This window comes from Nelusetta ayraudi, unplaced genomic scaffold, assembly GCF_046127955.1.
Source record: "Nelusetta ayraudi isolate G7.1 ecotype Tasmania unplaced genomic scaffold, CSIRO-AGI_Nayr_v1 ptg000120l, whole genome shotgun sequence".
In the NCBI taxonomy this organism is placed as follows: domain Eukaryota; kingdom Metazoa; phylum Chordata; class Actinopteri; order Tetraodontiformes; family Monacanthidae; genus Nelusetta; species Nelusetta ayraudi.
Window position 1 is genome coordinate 1829659 of NW_027466170.1, and position 24117 is coordinate 1853775.

General features: G+C 45.4%; 1 protein-coding gene across 3 annotated transcripts; it reads right to left on the reverse strand.

Moving 5' to 3' along the window:
- Window positions 1-2001: 2001 nt before the first annotated feature.
- fam168a (family with sequence similarity 168 member A) lies at window positions 2002-23351 on the reverse strand. Of its 3 annotated transcripts, none has more exons than XM_076049657.1 (8): window positions 23139-23351; window positions 14147-14254; window positions 13084-13175; window positions 11975-12055; window positions 8651-8796; window positions 8203-8389; window positions 7421-7547; window positions 2002-6876 (listed from the first exon to the last, which is right to left on the reverse strand). In XM_076049657.1, the coding sequence occupies exons 2-7, from the start codon at window positions 14206-14208 to the stop codon at window positions 7435-7437; spliced, it is 681 nt and encodes a 226-aa protein (XP_075905772.1). In that variant the 5' UTR covers window positions 14209-14254; window positions 23139-23351; the 3' UTR covers window positions 2002-6876; window positions 7421-7434. The 3 variants fall into 3 exon arrangements, with proteins under 3 accessions (XP_075905772.1, XP_075905773.1, XP_075905774.1); XM_076049658.1 differs by lacking the exon at window positions 23139-23351 and adding an exon at window positions 22608-23130; XM_076049659.1 differs by lacking the exon at window positions 14147-14254 and having other exon boundaries at window positions 23139-23347.
- Window positions 23352-24117: the final 766 nt, after the last annotated feature.

Genomic DNA, 24117 nt, shown 5'->3' on the forward strand with positions numbered 1-24117 from the left:
AGCCAAGCGGCTCAGGCTTCGCCGTGGATTTCGTAACGACTGGTGTTGTGCCAGCGTTGCATTGTTAAAGCTGGCCCCGCCCTCCAAGCCAGCATGCCATGCGAGTTCCACACGAGGTGGAGAATGCCAAAGCCTTGGAAGAAAGAGTCACCTGGCGTGGAACGCCAGAGCCCCAACGCAGAGCAGGATGCAACACGCGCAAAAACCCCCGCAATCTCACACTTGGAGTTCCAGTAAAATGGCTGACCTTAAGCGAGCGCATGGAAGTTTGCACAAGGGAATAATCAGCTCATCGGTCAAAGTTTGCCGCAGGTTTTTAATCAGAAAACCTGTTTGCAACCAACAAGTTGCAAAAAGAGCCTTGAGCGAGCAAAATAAACTTTTTGCAAACATTTGTTTTTGGGATTCAAATTTTCCAATCCAATCTGTCCCAAACTTTGCAAAAGGCCTCCCAGGAAGAAGACTGTTGGGAAACTATCACAGTTTGAACGGAGCCCTCGTGTTTTCCTTGTGCAGACGTTTTGTCCTCAGTTGCTCCCTGACACTAATGAATCAATGACAAAACAACATCTTCCAGCGTGGTTTCCTCTGAAATAGTAACCGAGTGTGTGTGTGTGTGTGTGTCTGTGTGTGTTTGTCAGCGTTCGCCGTGTCACCGACTCAGTTTCTCATGAATCTTTACAGAACAATAAATTGGCCGCCCACGCTGCGCCGCAACTGGTTTTTCCTGGTTGTGAATGCGCTCGGCTGTCGGCCCAAATTAAAGAACGTCGCAACTGCTGCAGCTTTACAACTTAATTGTGCGCTCGTGTGCATCACCTCATAGCCGCGTGTGGAAAAACTGCCTGCATGCCAAATCGAGAATGATCATTATGTAAAATGACACGGTCAACTACATTTTAGTGGAGATTTATAATGTTCAAATTGTATTTAATTCTTTTAAGACACACCAGACATCCTCTTTGGATTATTGTTCAAATGATGATCTCAACTTTTAAAAAGTTTTACTTATCATAAATATTAAGTACAAAGACATGATTACGTTTCACAGCTACACAATTATTCCGAGTGAGCACAAAGGTCTCCAAGCCTGGTAGAATTCCTCCCATCTATATCAATATTTCATGTTGATGATCCTAATTTCGTCATAAGGGAGCAGCAGATTTGTGAATAACTAAAGAAATATGAATTATTAACAGTTTTGTTTTGGGGTATTAATCCCAGTCACATCTGAACCACTTGTTTTCCCAACAATAACTCATTCTCTTGGAAATAAAGCCACAAAATCAAATGCTCAAACAATGATCGAGTTTGGGTGTTTTTTCACTGCTCATCTGTATCAGATCAGTCAAAGGAGGAGGATGTGACTGTGGTGAAATGTCTGTAAGTGAGGTGCGCGTGCCAGTGTTGCACAAGCTGGTAGGATGTCTGCTCATGGAAGTGAAAGCTGCAGTTCGCCTGCAGTCACCGGCCTTCTGTCCCTGAGGAAATGAAACTTTAGCTTCTTTGAAAGGAGGAAAAAAAACCCAGTCAAAACAAATCTTTATATGGTGAACCTGCTCCGATTATTCAAAACAAAAGCAAACAAAAAACAACTCAACACATTTTTCTTCCTTTTATAGGAAAATTTTAATAGTTATTCAATGTTCTACATTTTACAGTAAATATACAATTACAAACTTGGCTTAGTTATAGTACTAAGATCACTAACTGATCTTTAAAAAAATAATAAAATAAAATTAAAAAAAAAACCTCAACAACAAAAAAAAATAATAAAGTAAAATTAAAAAAAAAAAAAAAAAAAAAAATTAAAAACAGATTTACACTTCATATCACAAGCCTGACGCTGGTCCTTCACTCCGGACCAAATATCTAACATACAATTCACTTCTCTCAACGCTGAACAGACGTTGGGCTTCTGTTTCAAACACAACCTTACGGTAACAGATATACCATAGCATGTGCAAACTGGGTACCAAACTAAAACTTCCAAACAGGGGGTTGTTGTTCCTAATACTTGATCCGGGCGGGATACAAGTATGCTTTTTTATTTTTTCCTTTTTTTTTTTTATTTGGAAGACAAGGAATTTCCACTTTTTGCATCACGTTTAGTGTCAAATTAAAGAGATACCTCTGAAAAATTAAGATTTTTCTTTCTGCAGCAGAACATCAAAGACATTTAAGAGCCTACTATTCATTGTGATAGTAGTGTTTTCAGTTATACCTGTGAAAAAAACAAAAAAAAACAAAACAAAAAACAACCTAAGACTTATCAACTGCGAGGCGAAATGAAGAGAGCAGAGGTCGATGGAAGAGGCCATGACAAGTTTTGCAAAGACTGGAAAAACAATGGAGAGAAAGATCAACGAAGTTGGAAAGAAAAGAGATTAACGAAGCGGAGAGATTAAAAAAATAACAGAGACAACTTTGCATTTTTCTCTTTAACAAGTTAAAGTTTGCAAGCTGTCCTTTTGTATTTAAGTGCAAATTGAAAAAGAAAAAAAAAAAAGGAGAGGAATGAAATGAAGAAGCAGTTTGACCGCCCAGGGGAGGAAAAATGAACAGCTACAAAAGAAACCATAACCCTGCTTCCACCATCACAAGTGATGTGTGTGTGTTTGCCTCAGCTGGAGGCAGCACATAAAAAAACCAGACAGTTTTGGTCCAGAGTTGGTCCTCGGGCCAGAAAAGATTTTGAAAAATTTCTTAAGAAAAACAAAAAACTAATTTGGTGCCACATTTTTTTAAAAAAATATTTCATAATTTCTGCTAAAAAATATCTGGCATCAACATTCCTCCCTCACATCTCAACTTCAGTAAAAACTGAGGTCTGCGCCACATATGGTTCACAGCCTCCAAACTCCAAAAGCCTCCACGCGTCCCGATTGCGCCCTCTAGTGGCGAATTGACACAAATGCTCTTGCTGACGCCAATATGTAGTACTCCATCAATGAATGCGACTGCTACTGCGGACAGTGGTCGGAAAAGGTTGCAAAGTTTAGGTTCAGAACACAAGAAAGGCAAAAAAAAAAAAAAAAAAACTAGAGGAGGAAATAAAACACGGCCAAATTAGCAGAACATTCAAATGAAAAGATATGAAAGTTCTGAAAGAGTGCGAATGGGTTGGATGCTGGATGAGAAGAGAAGGTGTGCACACTAAAGAGCTCCCTCAAAAGCATTTTTTTTTAGATTGAGGTTTTGAAATGCTCGAACCTTCACGTTAAGAAATGTCTTCAGAAGGAGCCACTTGGTGTCCAGAAGAGCTGAGAGCAGAACATCTGCATCGCTTCGCATCCTTGCGAGTGACAAAAACCAAACGTTTTTCACAGTTCAGGGACGCTTTGGGGGCAGAGGAGATGTGGCACAGAGTCAGCGCGAGAGGAAGAGCACAGGCAAACAGTGAGACAGGCATCGATAACAACCAAACACAGAGTCACAAGGAAAGCCAGAGCGAAGAGTAACAAGGACTCGGAATCCACTGGATGCCGAGAGGGGGGGGACTAACATTTACCAAACGACTGCGGGTGAAATATGGCACGGAACGAAAAAAAAAAAAAAAAAGAGAGAAAGAAAAGGCAGCTGACGGGTTTCCAGGACGACACCTCGGGCATCTCTGCACCCAGAGGGGCAGAAGCCGACCGCAAAACATGGCTCCCCCCCACAAAAAAGAAGCTCTACAGCAACCTCCCCCTGTTCCCTATCTGTTAAAAAACAAATAAAAATCTAGCAGTGTCCAAATCCTTCCGTTCCCGTTTCCCTCCAGGTGTGTAAATCCAAGAAATGATGAGTCAAACGGGGAATGTGGCGGCCAGATATTCCCAGATATTCACCCACGACCCTCAGCCACTGATATGTGGAGGAACAAGACGCCGGGGACGTTCAACACAAAGAAAAGAAAAAGAAAAGAAAAACCCAACATATATATAAAAAGCACAAACAGTAGCTGCCACACTGATGCGACCATGCGTAGCTAGAAATACATTACTGTACCACTTGCTGTATAAATATACTGCATTATTTTTTTTTTCTTAACTTAGACATCCAATGCTATAGTGAAATACACCTGAATATTATGCATACCCATAATGCTTAATTGACCAGAGGGAAAAGAGAGAGAACAGAAAGTGATAATAGTAGTAATAATAATAATAATAATAATAATAATAATAACTGTGGAATACTGACAGAAGTAGTGGTTGCTTAAATAAACCCTTGTGACGGGTCAAAGTTCTGCTGTCGCAAGAAAATCATCTCAGTTTGTGTTGTCGTTGTCGTCGTATTTTTTTCCTATTGATCTGAATTAAAATAAACAAGATCCTACCACGAGGGAAACCCGACGGGACCCCGGTGCCGAGAGCCGCCGCTCGACATCAATTGTCATAAAAACACAAGGATCTTTTTTTCTTTTTTTTTCCCAAAAAAAAACAAACAAGAAAAATAAAAAAAGGCTAAAATATTGACGGCTTTTCCTTCCGACAGCAGCAGCATTGTGTAATATTTTCAGAAATAAACCTATGAGCGACAAACATCTGCACTAAGAATACCTCAAACACTCCACCTTATTGGTTGTTTTTTTTTAACTCTTATTTTTGTTTGAAAAGTGAACAGAAACTGCCTCTCCCTCCCTCCTGCACTAACAAAGCCTAGTGTACCTGTTGACTTAACATTAAATTACAATCATCAAGTTATTTCTGTTTTTTTTTTCCTTTCTTCTTCTTCTTCTCGTCTTAAATTGTGCAATAGTTCCTCATAAAGTTATTCAATAATCCAAATTCTTGATATGTTTCTACTCTTAGCAGTAACGAGTTGATGGATGATTAATAGCGGCTGCGTATGGAGCCTGACATCCACACTCAGATATTCACCACGATGAGCGACGGCCCAAAACAAACCCAAACGCTGAGAAAAACAATCACCGCTCGTGTGTGTGTTATTACTCTTACTTAAAATGTTATTGCGTAATATCGAACACTCCCGCCGCCCTAAATGTTTCTTTTTTTAATTTCTTCCTCTGGACGTCTCATTGGATGGACCCCCCACCCCCACCCACCTCCTCCACCACCCCCACCTGTCAGTTTGGCAGTGTGAGATGGCGACCACTCGATGCCTTCACACGAAATAACACCCATGTGATGGGCTGCGCACGGTCCGCCTCTCCATTGGCTCAGATGATCGACCCCCAGGACGCCCACTTCTGATAGGTTTTCTGCAGAGACACCTCAGAGCGACAGCGCCTCCGGTGGTGTTCTAGGAATATTAAATTCTACGCCGGGCTTCTAAGTGGACACGGCTGCCAGAGCGTCTCCATCCTGGTCGCAGCGAGTAAACTCCAAACCGGTAGCGTTAGCCGGACTCGCTCCATTACCTAGTGACCAATGTGTGTGTGAGTGAGTGTGTGTGAGTGAGTGTGTGTGAGTGAGTGTGAGTGTGAGCGGCAGATCGACTAACTCCAGCAGGAAGTGAGGAAGAGAAGAGGAAGAAGGGATAGCATCACTGTTGCGGTGCTGGGGGGACTGAACGCAAAAATCCAGGCAGTGCAAAAACAAAATGAAAACCGCTCGCAGTGTCTGTGCCCTCACGACACTCTGATGTCTTGTACCTTTAGAAAAAACAAAAAGCAAACATCCACTGGGATTCCACCCCATCTCTCTACCACCACCCCCCCCGCCCCCCCTTCCTTCCCCTACTTCCCAGAAATCCTACGTAACCCCGCCTCTGCCTCCGCTCCTTCTCTACTTCCTGTTGCACTGAAATATTCCTGCCGTGTTGGTCGGTGAGTGGATGTAAGTGGATGTATTAAGTGCCGCTGAGGGACTGGGTGGGTGTGTGTGTGTGTGTGTGTGTGTGTGTGTGTGTGTCTCGGGTGCCAATTCTACGCTTATCTTACAAGTTTGTGCACTCAGTAAAATGCTGCCGAGTTTGAGATTCCCGATAGTGTTGCGAGATCCTGGTCTGCATAGTGTGTGGCGTTCAGCGGACGTCCGTCCCCTCAGCGTCGAGTGTGTTTCGTGGAAATGAGGGAAACGCTGGAAACGGAGGGGGGAGAGGGTTGGGGGGGGGGAGGTCGGTGATGGCAGACGGACAGACGCGCACGCTGGAAGACGACCGAGTTGAATGCGAAAGAGGAGCAAACGGATGAAAGGGAGGAAAGGACGAGAAAGAAAGAAAGAAAGGGAAAAGAGAAGCCCCCAGGTAGCCGCGGAAAAAAAAAAAAAAAATTCCTAATGTTGCTAAAAAGCCGCCGCCGAGTCGTGACAACGTTTGGCAGCGTCGAGTGTCGATGGTGATGACGGAGGAGTTAAGTGCCCGATTTTCTCCTGCCGAGTCAGCAGCAGGACCACACACACACACACACCAGCACGACACAGAAACGGGAGCAAGAGACGCTGCCGCCGCCACACCCCCTGCCGCCACCTGTCTGGAGCTCCGCCCACAGACACGGTGGGAAGGAAGTGAACGTTTCAACAAAAAAAAAGAAAGAAAGAAAAAAGAAAAAAAATATATTTCTAATTAGAACAATAAAGTAACAACTGGTTGGCAAATGAACAGAGGAAAATAAAACAAAACCAAAACAAAAGAGAAATAAAAGCAGCTTTCAGAAAAGAAACATTAAGAGAATGTCGCATTGTAACAATAATAATAATAATATAATAATAATAATAATAATAATAATGATGAGAGCAGGCCTTCGCTGTGGCTCAGTCCCGAATAATAATAATAATAATAATAATAATAATAATAATGATGATAATAATAATAATATTAAAGTGGCTGTTGCACTTTAGTTTGTTCTTGCAGACAGGTGCCGATTTCCTGTGGTTACTGGTGGGAGCCCGCGTGAGTTTGGAGCAGTTGCATACGATGGTGACTTCGGGTCTGGATGGAGAGACGACGGAAGGAAGGAAGGAAAGAGAAACAGTCATTCATCATCAGCTGGTAATAGTCGCTGCGGCTGTCGGCGAAAACAAGTACAAGCAGAGTAACAAGAGTGCATCATTTCCAGTTTGGCACGCACCATCTGCATCTTGTATTCAATCCCCCCGCCCCCCCTTGCTATCACGTGGTTTTATTCACTGACTCATGGAAACGCACAAGAATTCCAATGTACCTGTTTTAACTTGAGCAAATGGCAATAAATCTCTAATCTCATCTCTTCTGTGTGTCACATTCCTCATTCCTCAACACCAACAGTCCCAAATCTCAGAGTTAAGTTTAAATCCAGTCTGTCAGTCTGTCCTGTGGCGTCACTTTGTCGCCAAAGACAATGTGCATTAACAAGTTGATGGCTACTGGAGCTCACACTTTGCTGCAGCTCAGGGGAAGAAGAAGGGAAGAAAAAAACCTCTCTGTCCTCAACTGTCACATGTCCGAGGAAGTGGATGGGTGGAGCAACACAAGTCGCATCCCTGTCAACACTCACATGGTGGACGGGCTCTACCAGTGAGGCGGTACGTAGCTGTACCCAGGTGTCCCCTGGGGCCTGTAGGTTGGCACAGTTACTGGGTGACCTCCGATCTGGGCGTGCTGGGGCGTGGTCAGCAGGGTCCCTGCAGGGAGTCACAGTCACAGCAACACACATTCAGCCATCTGGGTGCCATGACAGGAGGATCGGCATCCTTCACGCAGAGGTTATTTTTTGAGGGCTGCAACAATTAGTCGACGTAATATTACATTTTTGCGTCGACGTGTCTTGCTATTGTTATTATAATTGTTTACATATACATTGTTTACACCCTGCAACAAACAGAGAGGAAGAACAGCTTCTTCTCTGGGAAAAAAAAAAAAAAAAAAAAAAAAACACACTCCAAAACTCCGGCCCAAAGTTTCTAAGGTTTTTGAATTTTTAATGTAAAGTGAAGCAGTGAAAGATGTTAAGTGCAAACTCTGTGAAGCCCCCCTTAGCATTCCAAAGTAGCACTACGCCGATACGCAACCACCTCAAAGACCCCCCGGAGTCGCTGTATCGCCACGCACCGCAGAGAGGAGTTCACAAATCACGTTGAGGAGAAATACTTCCTAGATATTTGTGTTACAGGAGCTTTTTGTGCGATTTAGCACAAAGAAACCCACACCAGTGAGTCGTTTGAAAAGTCAAGCAAACCTGGCTGAAAAAAAACAAGGTTCATCCACTTCAGGCAAGTACAACTGCCACATTTTACGGCTTTATTCGCGCAAGTTAAAAAAAAAAAAAGAGTGACCCACCTGCACTCATGGCCATGGTGGTGCCGGCCACCATCCCCATGGCAGCCATGCCGTTGTTGCGGGGGGTGGGGACGGGGACCGGGGCTGGGTAGAGGGCCGTGGAGGGGATGCTGTTGGGCTGCACCACGGTGGTGTGATGGATCACGTGAGGCTGAGCCGCGTACACGGGTGGGGTGTAGTAGGCTCCCTGTTGGGATCGGGGGTGCAAATGAACGTATTTGAGTCACTTCAAGTCAGAGAAGATCGCTAGGCAGGAAAGTCACCAAGTGAGTTTATCATTTTAGAATTGACCATTTTTTAAACGTAGCTTTATTTTATTTTTTTCTTCAGAATGTCGATTGGTGCGGTGAACTTTTGTGGCACAGACGCCTGAAAAGAGGTGCGACGCGACAAACAGCAGCAGCAGCAGCAGCAGCAGCAGCTGTGCTCGGGCTGATGTGGCCCTCACCTGTGCGTATATGTTCTGCTGGGGGTAGGCACTGCGGATGGGGTACATGGCCGTGGGGTACGGGGTCGGGGTCGGGGTGTAGGGCGGGGGTGCTCCGTTGGACTGGGTCGGGGGCACTTTGTACGGAGTCCCTGCTGAAGTATATCCTGGACGGAGAACAGACAGACAGAGGGACAGAGGGACGTTTACATTTGCAAACATCTTTCAGGGCTAAAAATCGCAAAATCACAGAGCAGGAAATTGTTTTTTTTCTCGCAAAAGGAAATTAAATGCAAACGACATCACCAGGGCTAAGCTTTATTTTTCAGCCGCTGACAATTCCAGAGTGGAATATGTTTACTACCAACTCCTGGTGTTGATTACCAGCCTGCACTCTGCAGTGTGAGACAGCAGGTGGCAGTAAGTGGTGATGAATGTGGTCAACGACTCTCAAACTCCAGGAGCAAAAAGGGGCAGCGTGGAGGAGGGTGAGGCTTGGCCTCTCTATATATCCCTCCACCCACTCCTACATCCTCCCCCTCTCTCTGCTGCACCTCCGTCTTTTCCGCTCAGAACCGCATCGATCCGAACGCTCTGTCTTGAAAGACGCCTGAACCCCTGAGACGGGATCGAGAGAGAGAGAAAGAGAGAGAGAGGGAGAGAGAGAGAGAATGAGAGAGCGAGGAGAAGCGGAGAATCACTGAGGAAGCGAGGACGCAGCAGTTCATCAAAGTCTTTCTAGCCGCCGGTGAGATAAGAATAAGAATGGAACCTGGAGCCTGGAAAATTCTCTGAACGTCCTTCAGTGCTTGTTGTCGTTGCAGCTGCTTACGGCTGCTTCATCCATATTTGACCTGTCAACAAACTCTCGGAGAACTAGGAAGTGAAGTGAAAAGTCCCACTTCCAAGTTGGAAATCAGCAAGATCCCTCCATTTCTTCCCCTCCCTAAATATCTCATTTATGTTGATAAATATAACAATTGATATTGTATAATTAATCCTGTCAGGCTAAAAACACCTAACAAGCTAATCTTACTTAACATTATAGTTTTACTACATACCTGATTTTAAGGGGGAGATCAATTGTTTTATTTTCTGAATTCCCTCAAACCAGTGCAGTTCATTATCCCACAAATTTCACCCCAACTTCACGAACATATCAATTTATTGTTGTAATTATTTATGACGCCATAAACAAAGTCAAACGAGCGGCATGAAAACTGAACAAAACAGGATGTTTGTTCACCCAGTGAAGGAATCGTGTTTGTTCTGCGTAGTGCAGTACTGCCGAGCCACCACCGGGGGGAGCCTGAAGGTCAAACACGCTACAAGCTAGTCGCTGCTTGCTTATGAAAGCACTTCTCTCACACAAGGACAAGGGAACAAAGAGATGCTGGAGCCACCGTGTGAGAGTGTGTTTGCGTGCGTGCGTGTGTGTGTGTTCCTGTAATTATGGCATTGTGAGGACAAGATTACACTTTTTAACCAATAGAGTGAGGATATTTCAGCCAGTTAGTCATCACATTTTAGGGTGAGGGTTTAAGTTTGAGGGCAAAGTATGAACACAGATTAAGACCGGGGTCAGTTTTGGGTTGAGGCTGTGCAAATGAATGGAGCACAAATTGAAGTGAATGTAAGTCTTTACAAAAAGAGAGTGATGTGTGTGTGTTTGTGTGTGTGTATGCAGCGTAGCTCCAGCAGGGACGCAGGGCATTAGAGGATGATGCTGTGTTGCACAGGAGCAGTCGCTCTGTTTAATGATGGTGAGAGACGCACAGTGACGACACGGACCCCGATTTGCCTCCGAATGTGCGACAGACTCGAGCGGCGTCTTAACGAGCGCGTTCGACACTTCTTACGGCGGGAACAAAGCCGAGGGAGAGCTGCCGAAAACATCGCCTGCTACCTTTTACTTCCAGATAGATAAAACCAAACAGGGGGATGGAAGAAGAGCAGAGACGGGACAGGACGAGGCGAGGAGGAGGAGGGGAAGGAGGAAGAAGAGGCGGGCTTCAAAAGCATCACAGACGAATTCTACTAACCGAGATACTTAAAATTCAGCAGAATGGGAGGAGATGAGTGCAGCTCCCTGCACACATGCTCAGAAAACCGTATTTCCTACTGATCATTGATGAAAACTGTCCAAAGACGTCAGTTCCTGGGTTTGAACTCAAGGCTTAGAAGTCTTTAATGATACTGTACTTTTAGATTAAAAAAAAAAAAGCTTCTCAGTACGAAGCTCCTAAATAATATTTAACGAGGTGTTCAAATAAACAATGAAAATGTCTAATTCTCCTCTACACAGGAAATTTTGACAGTTTCCAGTCCACCAACTGCTTCTCTAGTTTCTCTTCCAGTGAGCAGCATCGCGTCCTTCCTGTTTGCTGAAGAGTTCCGACCCAGACCAGACTGAACTAACTGGACCTGGATGGACCTGGACAGCCTGTGTGTGTGCAGACTGGTGACAACCGCTCTCCCATCTGCTGCAGGGACCAGACATGAAGCCAGCGGAGAGACGCCGCCGACAGCTGTTCTTGGCTCCCTTCCTGTCTTTCGACCAGGGAACACCGCTCCCCACACTTACGCTCAGCATCAGCAGGACCTCCTAATTGCTCAAAATAATAAATGACAACTATTTTGGTAAAGCACCTTTTTCGTTTTGTTTTTGTTTTGAAAGCACAGCCTCAATTTACAACAAAAGGCAAAGCGGCAAATGGCTCAATTATCTGAAGAGGGTCTGCGACGGCGTCATCCACAGCACCATCAGGAACACATCATCTGCTTTCAAATTAAAATGCCATCGCTGTGTAATTTATTCAACGCAATGAGTGGCTTGGCGGCTTTTCGATGCAACGCAATGCGATGCAAAAAACAAAAACATTTTTTTGTCAATGGCCTCCAGCAGTGGGGAGATTACAATGATTAACACAACAGGAGGATTTACACAAATTTCAGGGGTTCGGCATAAACTGGCAGCAGAATGAACGATTTCCAAGGCAATTATTCCTGCCATGGTTGCGTGGCTCTTCAGAAAGTCTGATGTGCAAACCACTTTTGGGCCCAGAACCTTATTTGGACTGGTTTTGTGACATTTCAGAAAGAATATTTAATGATAATAAATGATAATGACCTTCTTAGAGGCCGTTATGGCGATTTCAATGTTTGCGTCTATATAGGGGGCGCTACTGAGCTGATTGAACCAATTTTTTAACAGAAAATAATTTCAGCAGTTATGGTCTTAGCACTCACTTCCTCGTGAAGTGAGGTTTGCATAAAACATGATCTTTAAAAACAAATCACAATTGGTGTGTTTGTGTGTGTGTGTGTGTGCGTGCTGAGGCTCACCTGGTGGATACCCTGGACTGCCTGTTTGATAGAGGTTGGGGGTGTAAGTGGGGGCCGTGGCAGGATACCCTCCTGGATAGCCTTCAAGAGATGACAGGAACACACACATCACACGCTGTCTCACCCCACACACACACACACACACACGCACAGGTTGCGCACAGATGGCGGCCATTAAAAAAAACCCTGTCTGCATGGATAACCCTGGTTGGCTGAACGTGTCTTCCATACAGACACAGAGACACGCCTGCCAACACGCTGTGGGTGGAGATAAAACTGGCAACGTTCTGCGGCGGAAGCAGACACGTGCACGTGGGCGCGAGTGCACGCTCCTGTGCGTCAGCTGTTTGGCGTCAGGAAAAAAAAAAAAAAAAAAGACGAGGAAAAATAGAAGAGAGAAATAGCTGCGTCGGAGAGAAAATCAGAAATGTTGAAAAATAATAATACAAGGAGGTGAGAGACGAGCCGCCTGCTGGGAGCTGCTGTTAGCGGCTCAGCGGACAGACACACAGAGTTCTGCAGCTGTTGAGTCATATGAACGTCTACATCAGTCTGTAACGGAGGAAGCCTGGTGGAGGAGAGGGCCAAAACTGATTTATTCCATTTTCAAAACAGGAGGGAGTTGAAAGATTTGCACTTCATTAGTCAACATAGTGAAAATTGTTTGGGAAAATTGCCAAATGCAGAAATATTCTCTCCTCCTTTGAATTTGTTCTAACTTATTCAACAACATTCAATCAAGCTCCTTAGCTGGAACTTGAAAAATGACACAACAAAATGTGTATTGAAAACTTCCTGTTCAACAACAGGGCTGATATTGTTTTTTAATCTCTTCCCAGTGTTCTAAAATGCCCTCAAACTAAATGACTGGTGACATTTTCAGGTCCAACATTGTTGGAAGATGCAGGACATTAAATGTGGAGCTGCTGAAGAAGTTGGCAGATGCTGATAAATCACTGTGTAAACGTCTCCAAGACGACGACAAAAAAATGAATGCTTTGGTTTTCAGTCCACCCAACAATCACACTGGGCCTGCATAAAAGGTGGCTCCGCCTACTTCCTGTTAGTTTGAGGGGCTGAGATGTAAAGGAGAACCACCTCCGACTTACCTGCGAAGGCCATGTTCTTGGGGTTCCCGTACGGGGTGCCAGGCTGAACGGGACTGTAGACTGGATTCATAGCTGAGGCTAACCTGTTCTTACTGGGAGACAGGAGGGGAGGGAGGGAGCGAGGGAGAGAGAGAGCGAGAGACAGAGAGAAGGAGAGAGAGAGAGACAGAGAGAGAGCGAGAGAGGCAGACAGATTAGATGGATAGTAAAGATCGGAAACAAAGTAAAGTAGACAGGTGGAAATTAGGGGGGGAAACTGAATTAGACAAATGCAGTTACAGTTTTCCTACAAATCCACAGTTGTCTCGTCATTCAGGCGGCTGCATTTCTATCCTGGACCCATCGAAGAGTCGCGGTGTACAACTGATCATTCAAAAAAACAAAAAAAAACATTGTAGGATCTTCAGGAAACAGCACCATTACCAACACCTGTCTCAGGGTGCTGTTACCAACCGAGGTGAGGTGGCAGTGCCCTTTGTGATGTCACAAATGGGCACACATCCTTACAAGTTTGCTGAGAGGGAAATTATGAGCTTTTCTAATCTGCCAGGTGTTCGGCGAGAGGGAAGAAGATCCATTAAAAAACAAAACAAAAACGTTGCCCACTCGTTCAATCGCACTCTTAAGGAGGCACAACACAAGCGTGACAACACAGACGGTAACAATTCTGCTGTATGTGTGCATATATACGAATACAAAAGAGAGAAGGCGTACAAAGCCACGCGGAGAAAGAAAAAAAAACCCCACAAAGGCGAATGAATCGACGGGGGGATAATGGCCGGCTTCCTGTGCGGCGTGACGACGCAGCGGCTGGAATGTTGTTAGTTTAACTGCTGCATATTTAAGAGGCGTGCGGGCGTGCGAGCGCCGCCGCCTCTCACAGCGGGGACGGAGGAGAGGAAGCCGTGGAGGCGGCGCGCTGCCGACGCTCCTGACGTGACCGGCGCTTTGTTTTCCCCCCTTTTTCACCCGCAGCTCTGTTGTGTCAACTTACCTGATCGGTGCGTGTTGTCGTGTGCGTGCGTGTGCGTGTCGGGGGTGCGTGTACATGCGTGTCCCGTACCTCTTGTGCGTGTCTGGTTGATACATGAAACTGAATTTGTCTGTGGGATGCCCGCTCGCCATTCTTGCTGTATGCAAATGAGGAAGGAGTGGTAGTGGATATGCAAATCTGAAATTAAAACAGCGAGAAGTCATGATTACAACGAACACAGGGAGAGGGGAGGTGGGGGGGGGGGGGAGGGGGAGGAAAGGGAAGGGAGTAAAATTAAAAACAAAAAGAAAAAAACGCAAAAAAAAAAGAAGCAAGCGCCAGTGTGACAGCAAAATGATTAGTGGCAGCAGCAGCGGGGGGGCCGGGGTGGGGGGGCACCGTGATCCTCACAGTGGGTGTGAGTGAGTGTTGGCGGTAATTATTGTCCATTAAACCACATACAAACACAGTCATTACTATTGGGAAAGGGGAAATATGCAATTTTACTCTTTTGTTTATTATTTTGTAACGGCAACATAAAGCCGGCGGACTCTGGATGCGTCAGCCGCGAAGTCCCATCTTATGGAAATTGAAGGGGAGGGAACCCTGGGGTGGGGGGGTGAGGGGTGGCTGCAGAACCCGAAGACTTGCATGAGGCGTCAAAAGTGAGGCATGAGGATGAGAGTGTGTACACAGTCTGTGGGGCTGGGAGAGGAGGACATCCAACACAAGCAGCAGAGGGCAAACGGCCGCATGAAAACAACAACATCTAAACAAAAAAGAAAAAACACCACAGCACCAAAGCACCAGACAACCCAGCCAACGGGTCGAGTGACGGCAAGCCAGACGGAACAGAAAAACAGAGCGAGAGAGAGAGGGAGGGAGGGAGAGAGAGCGAGAGAGAGCGAGAGAGCACAGGTAGGCAAGATGTTGTGCACACATGAGCAGTGAGCGCTGCACTGAGAGACAGCAGGGGGAGCCGAGGAGTGACCTGGAGGTGTGTGTGTGTGTGTGTGTGTGTATGTGTGCATCTTGTGTCAGACTCAAGGAGATGGAATCTAGCGTGCGTGCGTGCGTGCGTGCGTGCGTGCGTGCGTGCGTGCGTGCGTGCGTGCGTGTGTGTGTGTGTAGGCAGACATCAGTCCAGTTCTGTCTGGTTCCTATGCGACGCAGAACGCTGCGTAAAGAAATGCTGTGGCCAGTTTTCTGTATGCAGCACATCATCCGTCCGTCCATCCGTTCACTCATCCGTGCACACACACACAAAAAGGGGGAGGGGAGCGAGTGACAGAGAGAGAGAGAGAGAGAGAGAACTGGAGGACGCAATTCCAGATTGAAATCAAAAGCCGTCCGTCCGTCCAGTCAAGGGAAATGTTCTCCATTGCATCACACAGCTGTGTTGACATTTTGACAAGAATTACGGCTTCTGCGCTTCGCACCATTCAGTGGAAACACCTGCAAATCGTACTGGTACTACTTGGTCGAAATTTTAGAATTATCGCTTTTATTTTGCAAAAAAAAAACTGGAATGGAAACGCAGCTACTGCTCCCGCTGCTGCAGCTCAGCCAGGCCGAGCCGCACTGAGTGACGCTGAAGTCAACGTGCCACAGAGAGAGGGGGTTGGCGGACGCTCCGAGCGGGCCGCAGCGGACACTTCTTCAGATACACACGTCAGTGCATCCTCCAGTAAATGAGTGTAAAGTGCTGCTACATATGTACATCATTTTCCACGCGTCTCATTAAAAACCGGGCAAACCAAGGGGGAGTCCATCTAATTGTTACAAGCTCGCTCGCACAATTTTAACTCCTCGTTCATCTTTGCCACCTTCCAGGTTTCAGCTCCTTCCCCGGGCGCCGCTTCCTCTAATTGATTGCTGCGCTGCTCCACCTCGGGAAAAAAGCAGCATCTCCACACACCCGCTGTTAGGGTAATTGCAGGAAAATGAACACGAAACACAAAACCTTGCCCGTGACTCAAGAGTCGACCACAAACTTGACTGGATCAAGTCGCTGGCAAAGCCAACATCTCGGCGAAACACGCAATGAACCGAGTTCACTACGACAGTGTGCAGGCATGAGTCTGCAGCCACGCCACGGAGCTTTAAAGCAAACGTGCGAGACCTGCTGGTTTTTGCTGTGATGGTTACAAGCCACAGTTTTGATCCTGCAGTTGCGGCGATCCAGTTAAATACTGCCAACTGCCACTGAACACTTCACCTGTGCAATATTGAAACGTGACACTGCCCACAACTACAATAACAATCTGTGCAATACACTATGGGGTGATGGAGTCTATGTGTGAAGGAGTGCATGTTTGTGTATGCATCAGGTGAAGATCACTTGTGGTGATGCTGCAAAAAGGTATCACGAAAGAAAAAAAAATATACGCATTCAAAAAAAAGTTCAAAGATTTCATGGCGCCCCGAGTCTGGTACTTTACTCAGCACATTTAAAATAAACGTTAGACTGCCCCCCCCCCCACCCACCCAACGAATGAAACATGAAAGTGCCAACAATGTTTCCCTCAGCAGGTTGCTTATTAAAGGACTTGGCGAGCCTCGGAGGAGATGTCGCCCATTAAAGGGCCGGACAGGTGGCAGAAAAAACCCTGAGGTCCGACTTAGCGGCAACACCGCAGCTGTGGCTGAGCCGAGTCGACACCAGTGACTGTGTGTGCGTGTGTGTGTGGGAGTGCGTTAAAGACCACGGAGGTGTGAGAGGAGCAGCAGGAAACAGAGACGGTCAGAATGAGCGGCCGCCGAGTGCCAAACTACGACTCCCTTTGTCTTCCAGCGGGAGGCGATGCTGAGGCGCCGCGGGCTCCACCCCCTAAAAATAAAACTCCCATCCAGACGGACCTTCTGCTACCGATCGCTGTGAAAGAGTATTTTCATGAAAGCGAGCCTGGGGGGTTTGGGAGTGAGCAAAACTACCGACTGTATGCTCACAATACACCAAAACAAACGTTTGCTTTTTTTTATCAGCCGGCAAGAGAACGTGAAGAGAAAAAACAGTTTGGAAGAGGGCTCACAACCATCCAGGGTTTCAGTGTGGAGCAGCTGGCACGGCGCAGCGGAAACACTGCAGGTACATCATGTACACACCAGCCGTGTTACTATCAGCTGCTCACAGACTGAGGGACTGACAAGAGTCTCTCATCCACACGCTGGCCATCAGTCATCTGTATCTCCTTTTAAAAAAAGTCACAAAAAACACATCTTGCTCCGCCCTCCTCTGCATATTTCGGTGGCTTCTACTCGCAGAGCACGACGTCACCTCAGGTGTGACCAGAGAACACCGTGTCCCTCCTGCACAAACCGTCTGGTTCCACTTGAGCCGCTGCTCGTGAGCCGTTCGTGAAACTGAGATTGAAAATCAGTCATCATCAAATTTAAATTGGAGTCAAAAAAAAAACCCTACTGCTGCTGCTGCTCAGGAAAAGGCGTTTAAAAGCCTCAAGGCTGTCCTTTACCATTTCAAATTGAACTTAAAAAGGAACTTTACCAAGCTTTTCCATGGGTTTTAGCCGTACTCAGCTTTAGTCTACTTTCAATAACAATTGCTAATCAATCAGAAACTTGACAACTCCACTCACCCTGGTGAGTACGTACTAAAAGAACACCTGGTACAGAGTGCTACCATGTATTAACCGGGTGGAGCCAAGCTGAGTTTGTGCGGGTAGGAAAGACCATCAGTCAGTTCCACTGAATGTCTTTGTGTTTTCCTTCACTCCAGAGGTCTTGCAGCACCTGGACAATCTAATATTTTCCTCCAGTTGTCTTCCGAGAGCTGAAATCAAAAAGTAATTGCAACGAGTGAGTAACCTGCGAATTGCAATTGGCAGGAGGAAAAAAACAAACAAACGAAACAGCTGCAGCTCTAATGACAATGCATGTTTCCATAAAGCCTTTCGTGAATTTGTTACGAGTGGAAGTAACACAAAAAAAGCATAAAAATAAATCACCAACACATTTTTTAGTGTGAACTGTATTTCGGATTTAACAAACGCCCGTTATTTCTGTCGGCAGAGCAAATCGTTCTCGCTGCGTCTGCAGCCGTTAACAGCCACACTAAACCACCAGAGAAGATTTTTTTTTTTGGGGGTCTGGCTGAGACGACAGTCAGATCAGGGGGTCAGTCAGTCACCTTCCTGCCGCTCCGATAAACCCGAGTCAATGTGCCGGACTTTGTTAAGTTTAAACTCAATTAGTGAGGTTTCGTCCAGAGCTGAACTCTAAAGCCGCAGCCTCGAGGAGCCGCAACCTTACCTTACCAGTTACCTGCGTGTGTTTGTGCGTGTTGTGAGTGACTGTGTGTGTGTGTGTGTGTGTGTGTGTGTGTGTGTGTGTGTGTGTGTGTGTGTCTCTCTCCATAATTTGTGCGCGCTCCATAACATGACAAACAGATCTTTGCTTGTTCCGCATCTCAAAGTTGGTGCCCGCATATTTAATTTGTGCACGGTTAACTATCTAATGAATCTAATTAAAGTGTGTGTGTGTGTACGCAACATTATTGTTGGTTGCACTCCATAAAGGGAGATTCCTGCAGCCTAAGGGGACCATGAGAGGTAATAATGAGGGAGGAGTGGGAGGAGGAGAAGGAGGAGGGAAGGATTGTGAAAGAATAAACCACACACACACACACACACACACACACACACACACACACACACACACACACACACACACACACACACACACACACACACACACACACACACACACACACACAAAGAGCTACCGTTCCTGGAGAACGTGTACAATAAAAACGCAACCCCCACGCCGACGCTGTCTCCCACATAATACCTCACCAGGCAGCTACTCTTTAAGCAACAAATCAAAAGGGGTGGGCGTCATCGCACTCCAGCACATGAGCCAGTAGATCCAAACTGCTTTTTATTATTATTATTTTTTTAAATCCTGAGGAAGACAGCGTTTCACTCGAGTATGAAAAAAAAGGAAAACCGGTGAACGCTGAGATGATAAATCCAGTCTGATAGTGTGCGTGCGTCAATGGCAGGTTTTTTGTTTTACTATGAATTCTTTGTTTAAAAAAAAAATCATATACAGCAATTAATAAACAAGTTTAGCTTGGATCATTTTTTATCTCCTGAAAGATCTTTTGACAAAAAGTCAGTATGATAAATTATTATTACATTATTGATTTAATTTAAAAAAAATCAATTAGTTGTAGGCAAGTTTCTTTATTGACAATTCAAGTTTTAATTTATTTTTGAAACGTCTCATCTACTCCAATCCAGACAGCTTCTCAAGAAAGACCTGATTAATGTTTCTCTAAAGTTTGAATGCAGGTTCAGTTGTACACATTTTTAGTTGTGAGCTGGAGTCCCCTTAGAACTGAGCTTGAGAACATTGACAATAAAAAGGCTGTTGTAATGACCCTGAAAGCTTGATTTGACTTAATTTTTCTTAATTTTTTGACAAGGAAAAAAAATGCAATTCCCCCAAAATTGCTCCTGCAGGACCGCCAACACATGAAGGGAACTGATAAAAAAAAAAAAAAAACCTGGACGGTCCTGGGGGTAGGGGTGGGGATGGGGGTGGGGGTGGGGGGTGGGTGCGCTTCTGGGAGGAAATGTGCAAAATGGGATTTCCACTTTATTAAAAGGCTCCTGGAACGTTTAACCGCACTGCAGCGTGACAAGAGACGGACCTGGGGGACGGGGAAGAGAGAGGGGCGCCTTCCATCGAGAACAGACCTGACACCGACTCCCGGGCCAAAGCCATCCTTATATAAAATTCAAAAGCAGCGTGATGAAATCAGAAATCCAAGCCTTGCTTCAGTTCAACACAATCAGAGCTGCCCTGCAGCGACAGGCGCCCAGCAGCCCCCCCGGCTATTTTAGATCTAGGACGGCACTTTGCTCTTTGGGACAGGATCTGCTTTTTCTTTTTTTTTTTTTTGCTGTTACGACTTCCTCCTGTTCTTTTACTGCTTTGCAAAATTATTTCATCACTCACCCTCCTTGCGGCCTTCATCCCTGGATTATACCACAATACTTTGCCATTACAATAAAAATGGAACTGTTTTTTTTTCTGACAGCAGGTCTGTCGTACAGTGATATGACTCACTACATCATCCACTCAGGGAGTTGTGTGTTCCTGTGTGGTCCCTGCCACCTCCAATACAATAAGTAACAGTTTACTTATTGTATTGGAGGTGGCAGGGGGATTGCATTTTTTTCATGATATTCACAATAATATGAAATGCACGTTTGGGAATCTTCTGAATACAACCTAACAGTGTGGTGATTGCAAATGAATAGCTCAATGGTTGTCAGGTATGGTTTAGGGTTGCTACTCGTCTTGTTTCCCATTTGCAACCCCTACTGCGTCCACATTTGACCACAGCCAGAGCAGCTGACGGTCTGCTACAAGACTCTGCTACAAGTCAAGGGGAAAACAAGGTAACGGTAAAAACTGCTGCATCAGTTAATATCAGGAGAAAGACAGAGCTGCATGTAAATCCTGAAATCCAATAAGCATGAGGGGAACATGTGAGGTTTTCAACTGCATACATTCGATAATTGCAAGACTACAAGTACAGCTGCTAATTAGCTCCAATTAAATTAATTGAAATTGCTTTCCATCACACTGTTGGCATTCTCTTGCAAACGCGACGTGAGATGCAAGATGGCAGCACTGGCGATGTTTAACATGAGCATCACGCAGTGCTTTAGGAGCATCGCAAAAAACAACATGGGACAGAAATCATCTTATTAAACTGCAGAGCTTTGCTTTGCAAAGAAGTGGAAAAATATGGCATTCTTGGCGTTAGCAAAATAATTCCAAATTATATTTAGATGTCAATGAAAAACAATACACAATTGTTAGACAAAACCACCACATTTTTAATTGTGTTTTCTTATGTTAGATGTGCAGCGAGCCAGGTCCATATACCTTCTCATACTTAACTTAAATAAGACAAAAGTGAAACATATTATTTGTATGCAAACATTGTGCTGCCTTCAATTCATTGAGTTGAGGAAAATATTGACATGCGATGCTCAAATAAGTTGAATGGTGTTGAAGACTGTCGTGACCAGCTTATATTCTACAATTTGATTGAATTAATGGATATTTTGATACAGCTATATTTTAGTTAATTTCACAGACTGCCCACTTTGTTCATACAAACTAAAAAAAAAAAGTCTAACTGACAGGGGACCGGGCACCACGTAGGACTCGAAGCCAGAGTTCTGATCTGTAAATGTTGTTGCTCATACATCCCTGATGAAGTACTCGTTAAGTGACACATACCACAGGGGAGTTAAGTCCTCGGAAGACAACAGTCTGTTAGGAAACCATTGACTCCTGCAACATTAAGTGACTCTGGCTCTCTGCAGCCTGACGGCTTTACGGGGCCAGTTCTGCAGCCCACCATTCATAAACATGAGACTGCCCTCAACGAAAGCTTATAACCACATGTGACCCCGTCCAGAGCATCACAGGGATGGGGTCACCTCAGATCGTCAAAAGTGAAAACCCTCAGCAAAACGTATGTACAGTTAAGAATGATTACTTAATTCCTCCTATTTAAAATGTGAGTTACGTCATCGCCGTGACTCGCATCATTCAGTACCGTGAATGGAAGCATTTCCACTGGATCTTATCACTACGCACAGACAAAGAGGCACTTATTATTGTTACGACTTGAACTAAAAGAAGGAAAACAACCATGTTATGAAATGTCCATGGTGGAAAACAACTTGCAGGCAAATGCACACAGTTTACCGAAACCAATACTGAGAAGAGGGGCCGATGAAATCCTTTAGCAAAGATGATTCCTGCATCAAGTGGGATTAGTCGTAGTTGGCAGGCCAGTAATTACCTCCCAAAAATAATTGATGGTCATAAATTATGTTAATTTCACCAAAAAGCAGGAACAGACTCACATTAAATGTGTTTAAATGTTCTTCTTTTTTTTTTTAATGTCAATTGCACTAAAACAAGTTTAAATAATAATAATAATAATAATAATAATAATAATAATAATAATAATTAAAAAAAAAAAAAAAAACACCACTGAGAACACTCTGCTGTTAGTTATCTCGTCAAAGAGAACAATATAAGGGATGACCTTTAAAGTTATTATGGTTATTCGCGTGTCTCTCGGAGGAATAACATAAACCCGTCGAATAACTGAGGAGGAAATGTGGTAGTGACGTGCACACTGAACTACGCAAACGTCGACAGACGCACAAGGGGGCTGTTGGAAAACACTAGACAGCGTCGCAAAGTTCCGTTTACACCAATTTGGCTCGCAATTGTTTAGTTCGTAATGATGACTGAGTGGCCGAGGATAGCGCTTACGTAGCTGGAATTTGTATTTATCGCATCAGCGATTAATGTGCACTTGCATTTATCAAAGTGTGGCATGCACTGGCAGCGTGCTGCATTCCAGAGATAGCGAGCAGCAATCCCCCTCCACCACCACCCCCCCGAAAAAGGAAAAAAAAAAACAGTAGAAAAAGAAAGGGGAAAAATGGTCACACTCAAACAAGCTTAAGACACCATTTTGAAAACCCACCGATTTCCAGATAACAACTCCGAGATGCCATCTTGCCAATTATCGCCACATTAGCCACCGCTAGCACGTCCACACGGTGCAAAGCGAGAGGGAAAAGCACCGGGGGGAAACTGATATTACTAAGGGTAGCTTAGCTCATTAGCCTTAGCCACACGGCTAACCCGCTCTAGCATCCCCGCATCTCTCAACACGCGTTGCCCCAAATTGCTAATTAGCAACCTAGCTGCGGGCGAGCGATAGCCACGACGGTGAAAACACTCGACAGTTGTGGGCAAAGCCCGCCCGTAAAAAAAAGGCAGCTCGTATCACCGCCACATCCCCCCTTAAAACAGCCGGCGTTAAAGCCCCTCGCCATGGCGGAGTTGCTGTTTCATTCCATAACTTTAGCTTAGCTTAGCCTAGCCCGCTAGCTTCTACCACAACCCGGAGGACAATTGAAAGGATACGGAGGCGGAAAAAAAATGAACAAGGAGCAAGTCGACACATGTACATCCATGACCTCCACAACAAAAACAGTTACGAGACACTTACCGGAGTCACTCGATCGAACGACGACAGATTTCCCTCCTGCGTGTATTTCGATGTCTGCGCGCTTTCTCCGCTGTGTTGTCTGCTGAACGGCTCGGCTCGGACTGGGGATATGCTGCTACGACAAACGGCTTGGTCGGGGCCAGTGGCGCAGGGGAAGACAGCAGCTTTCACCCGGAGAGACGGCCACTGTGTGGGGGATGGGGGATGCACTGCCGGGAGGGAGAGAGGAAGTGAGGGATGCAGGGATGCGAGCACAGAGAAAGAGGAGGAGGAGGTGGTGGTGGAGGAGGAGGGAGGCAGGGGAATAGTGGTTAAAAACACAAAAGGTTCCAGACGTGATCGTTCTCAGATCACCATAACACTGACCTTGCAAGCGGCCATGGACCAAAACAAAAGGCTTAGCTTCTGTTGCGCATATTTAATATTGTTTCTTTCTCCTACGCAATCAATACTAGGACATTTCATCAGAGCAGTCTGTGCGGATCGATTGTTACGGACTACGGCACCAGTAGAAATCCTCTGAAATGATTCTGATAAAATGAAGACGGCATAATGGATCGACTGCTGCCTGTAATCACACTGTTAGATCGCCTTGTTGCCTTTTCGGGTTGCCCTTAACTTTCCTTGTCGAGGATAGTGTCGACATCATGGTCATCTTTGTCATTTCATGTATTTATTTTTTTTTAGAGCTATCACCTGGAACAACACATTGCATCATCATATTAATGCGCGTTTGAAAAATAGTCTTTCGTGGAGATGTATTTCTCAGGCAGCGAAATAGGATTTTCTTAGCGCCTATCCACTGTAATTAAACGGCACTGCAGCCGAGGTGTAAGTTCACGTTCAATAATTTAGGTTCAGGTGGTAAAACGCGTCGAACACACTTTTCTTTGGTCTTAGAGGCAGCGACATCCAATGGCGAGGCAGTGCATTGCAGCTACTCGACCGAATCTGCGCCGAAAACACAATACATCTTAAT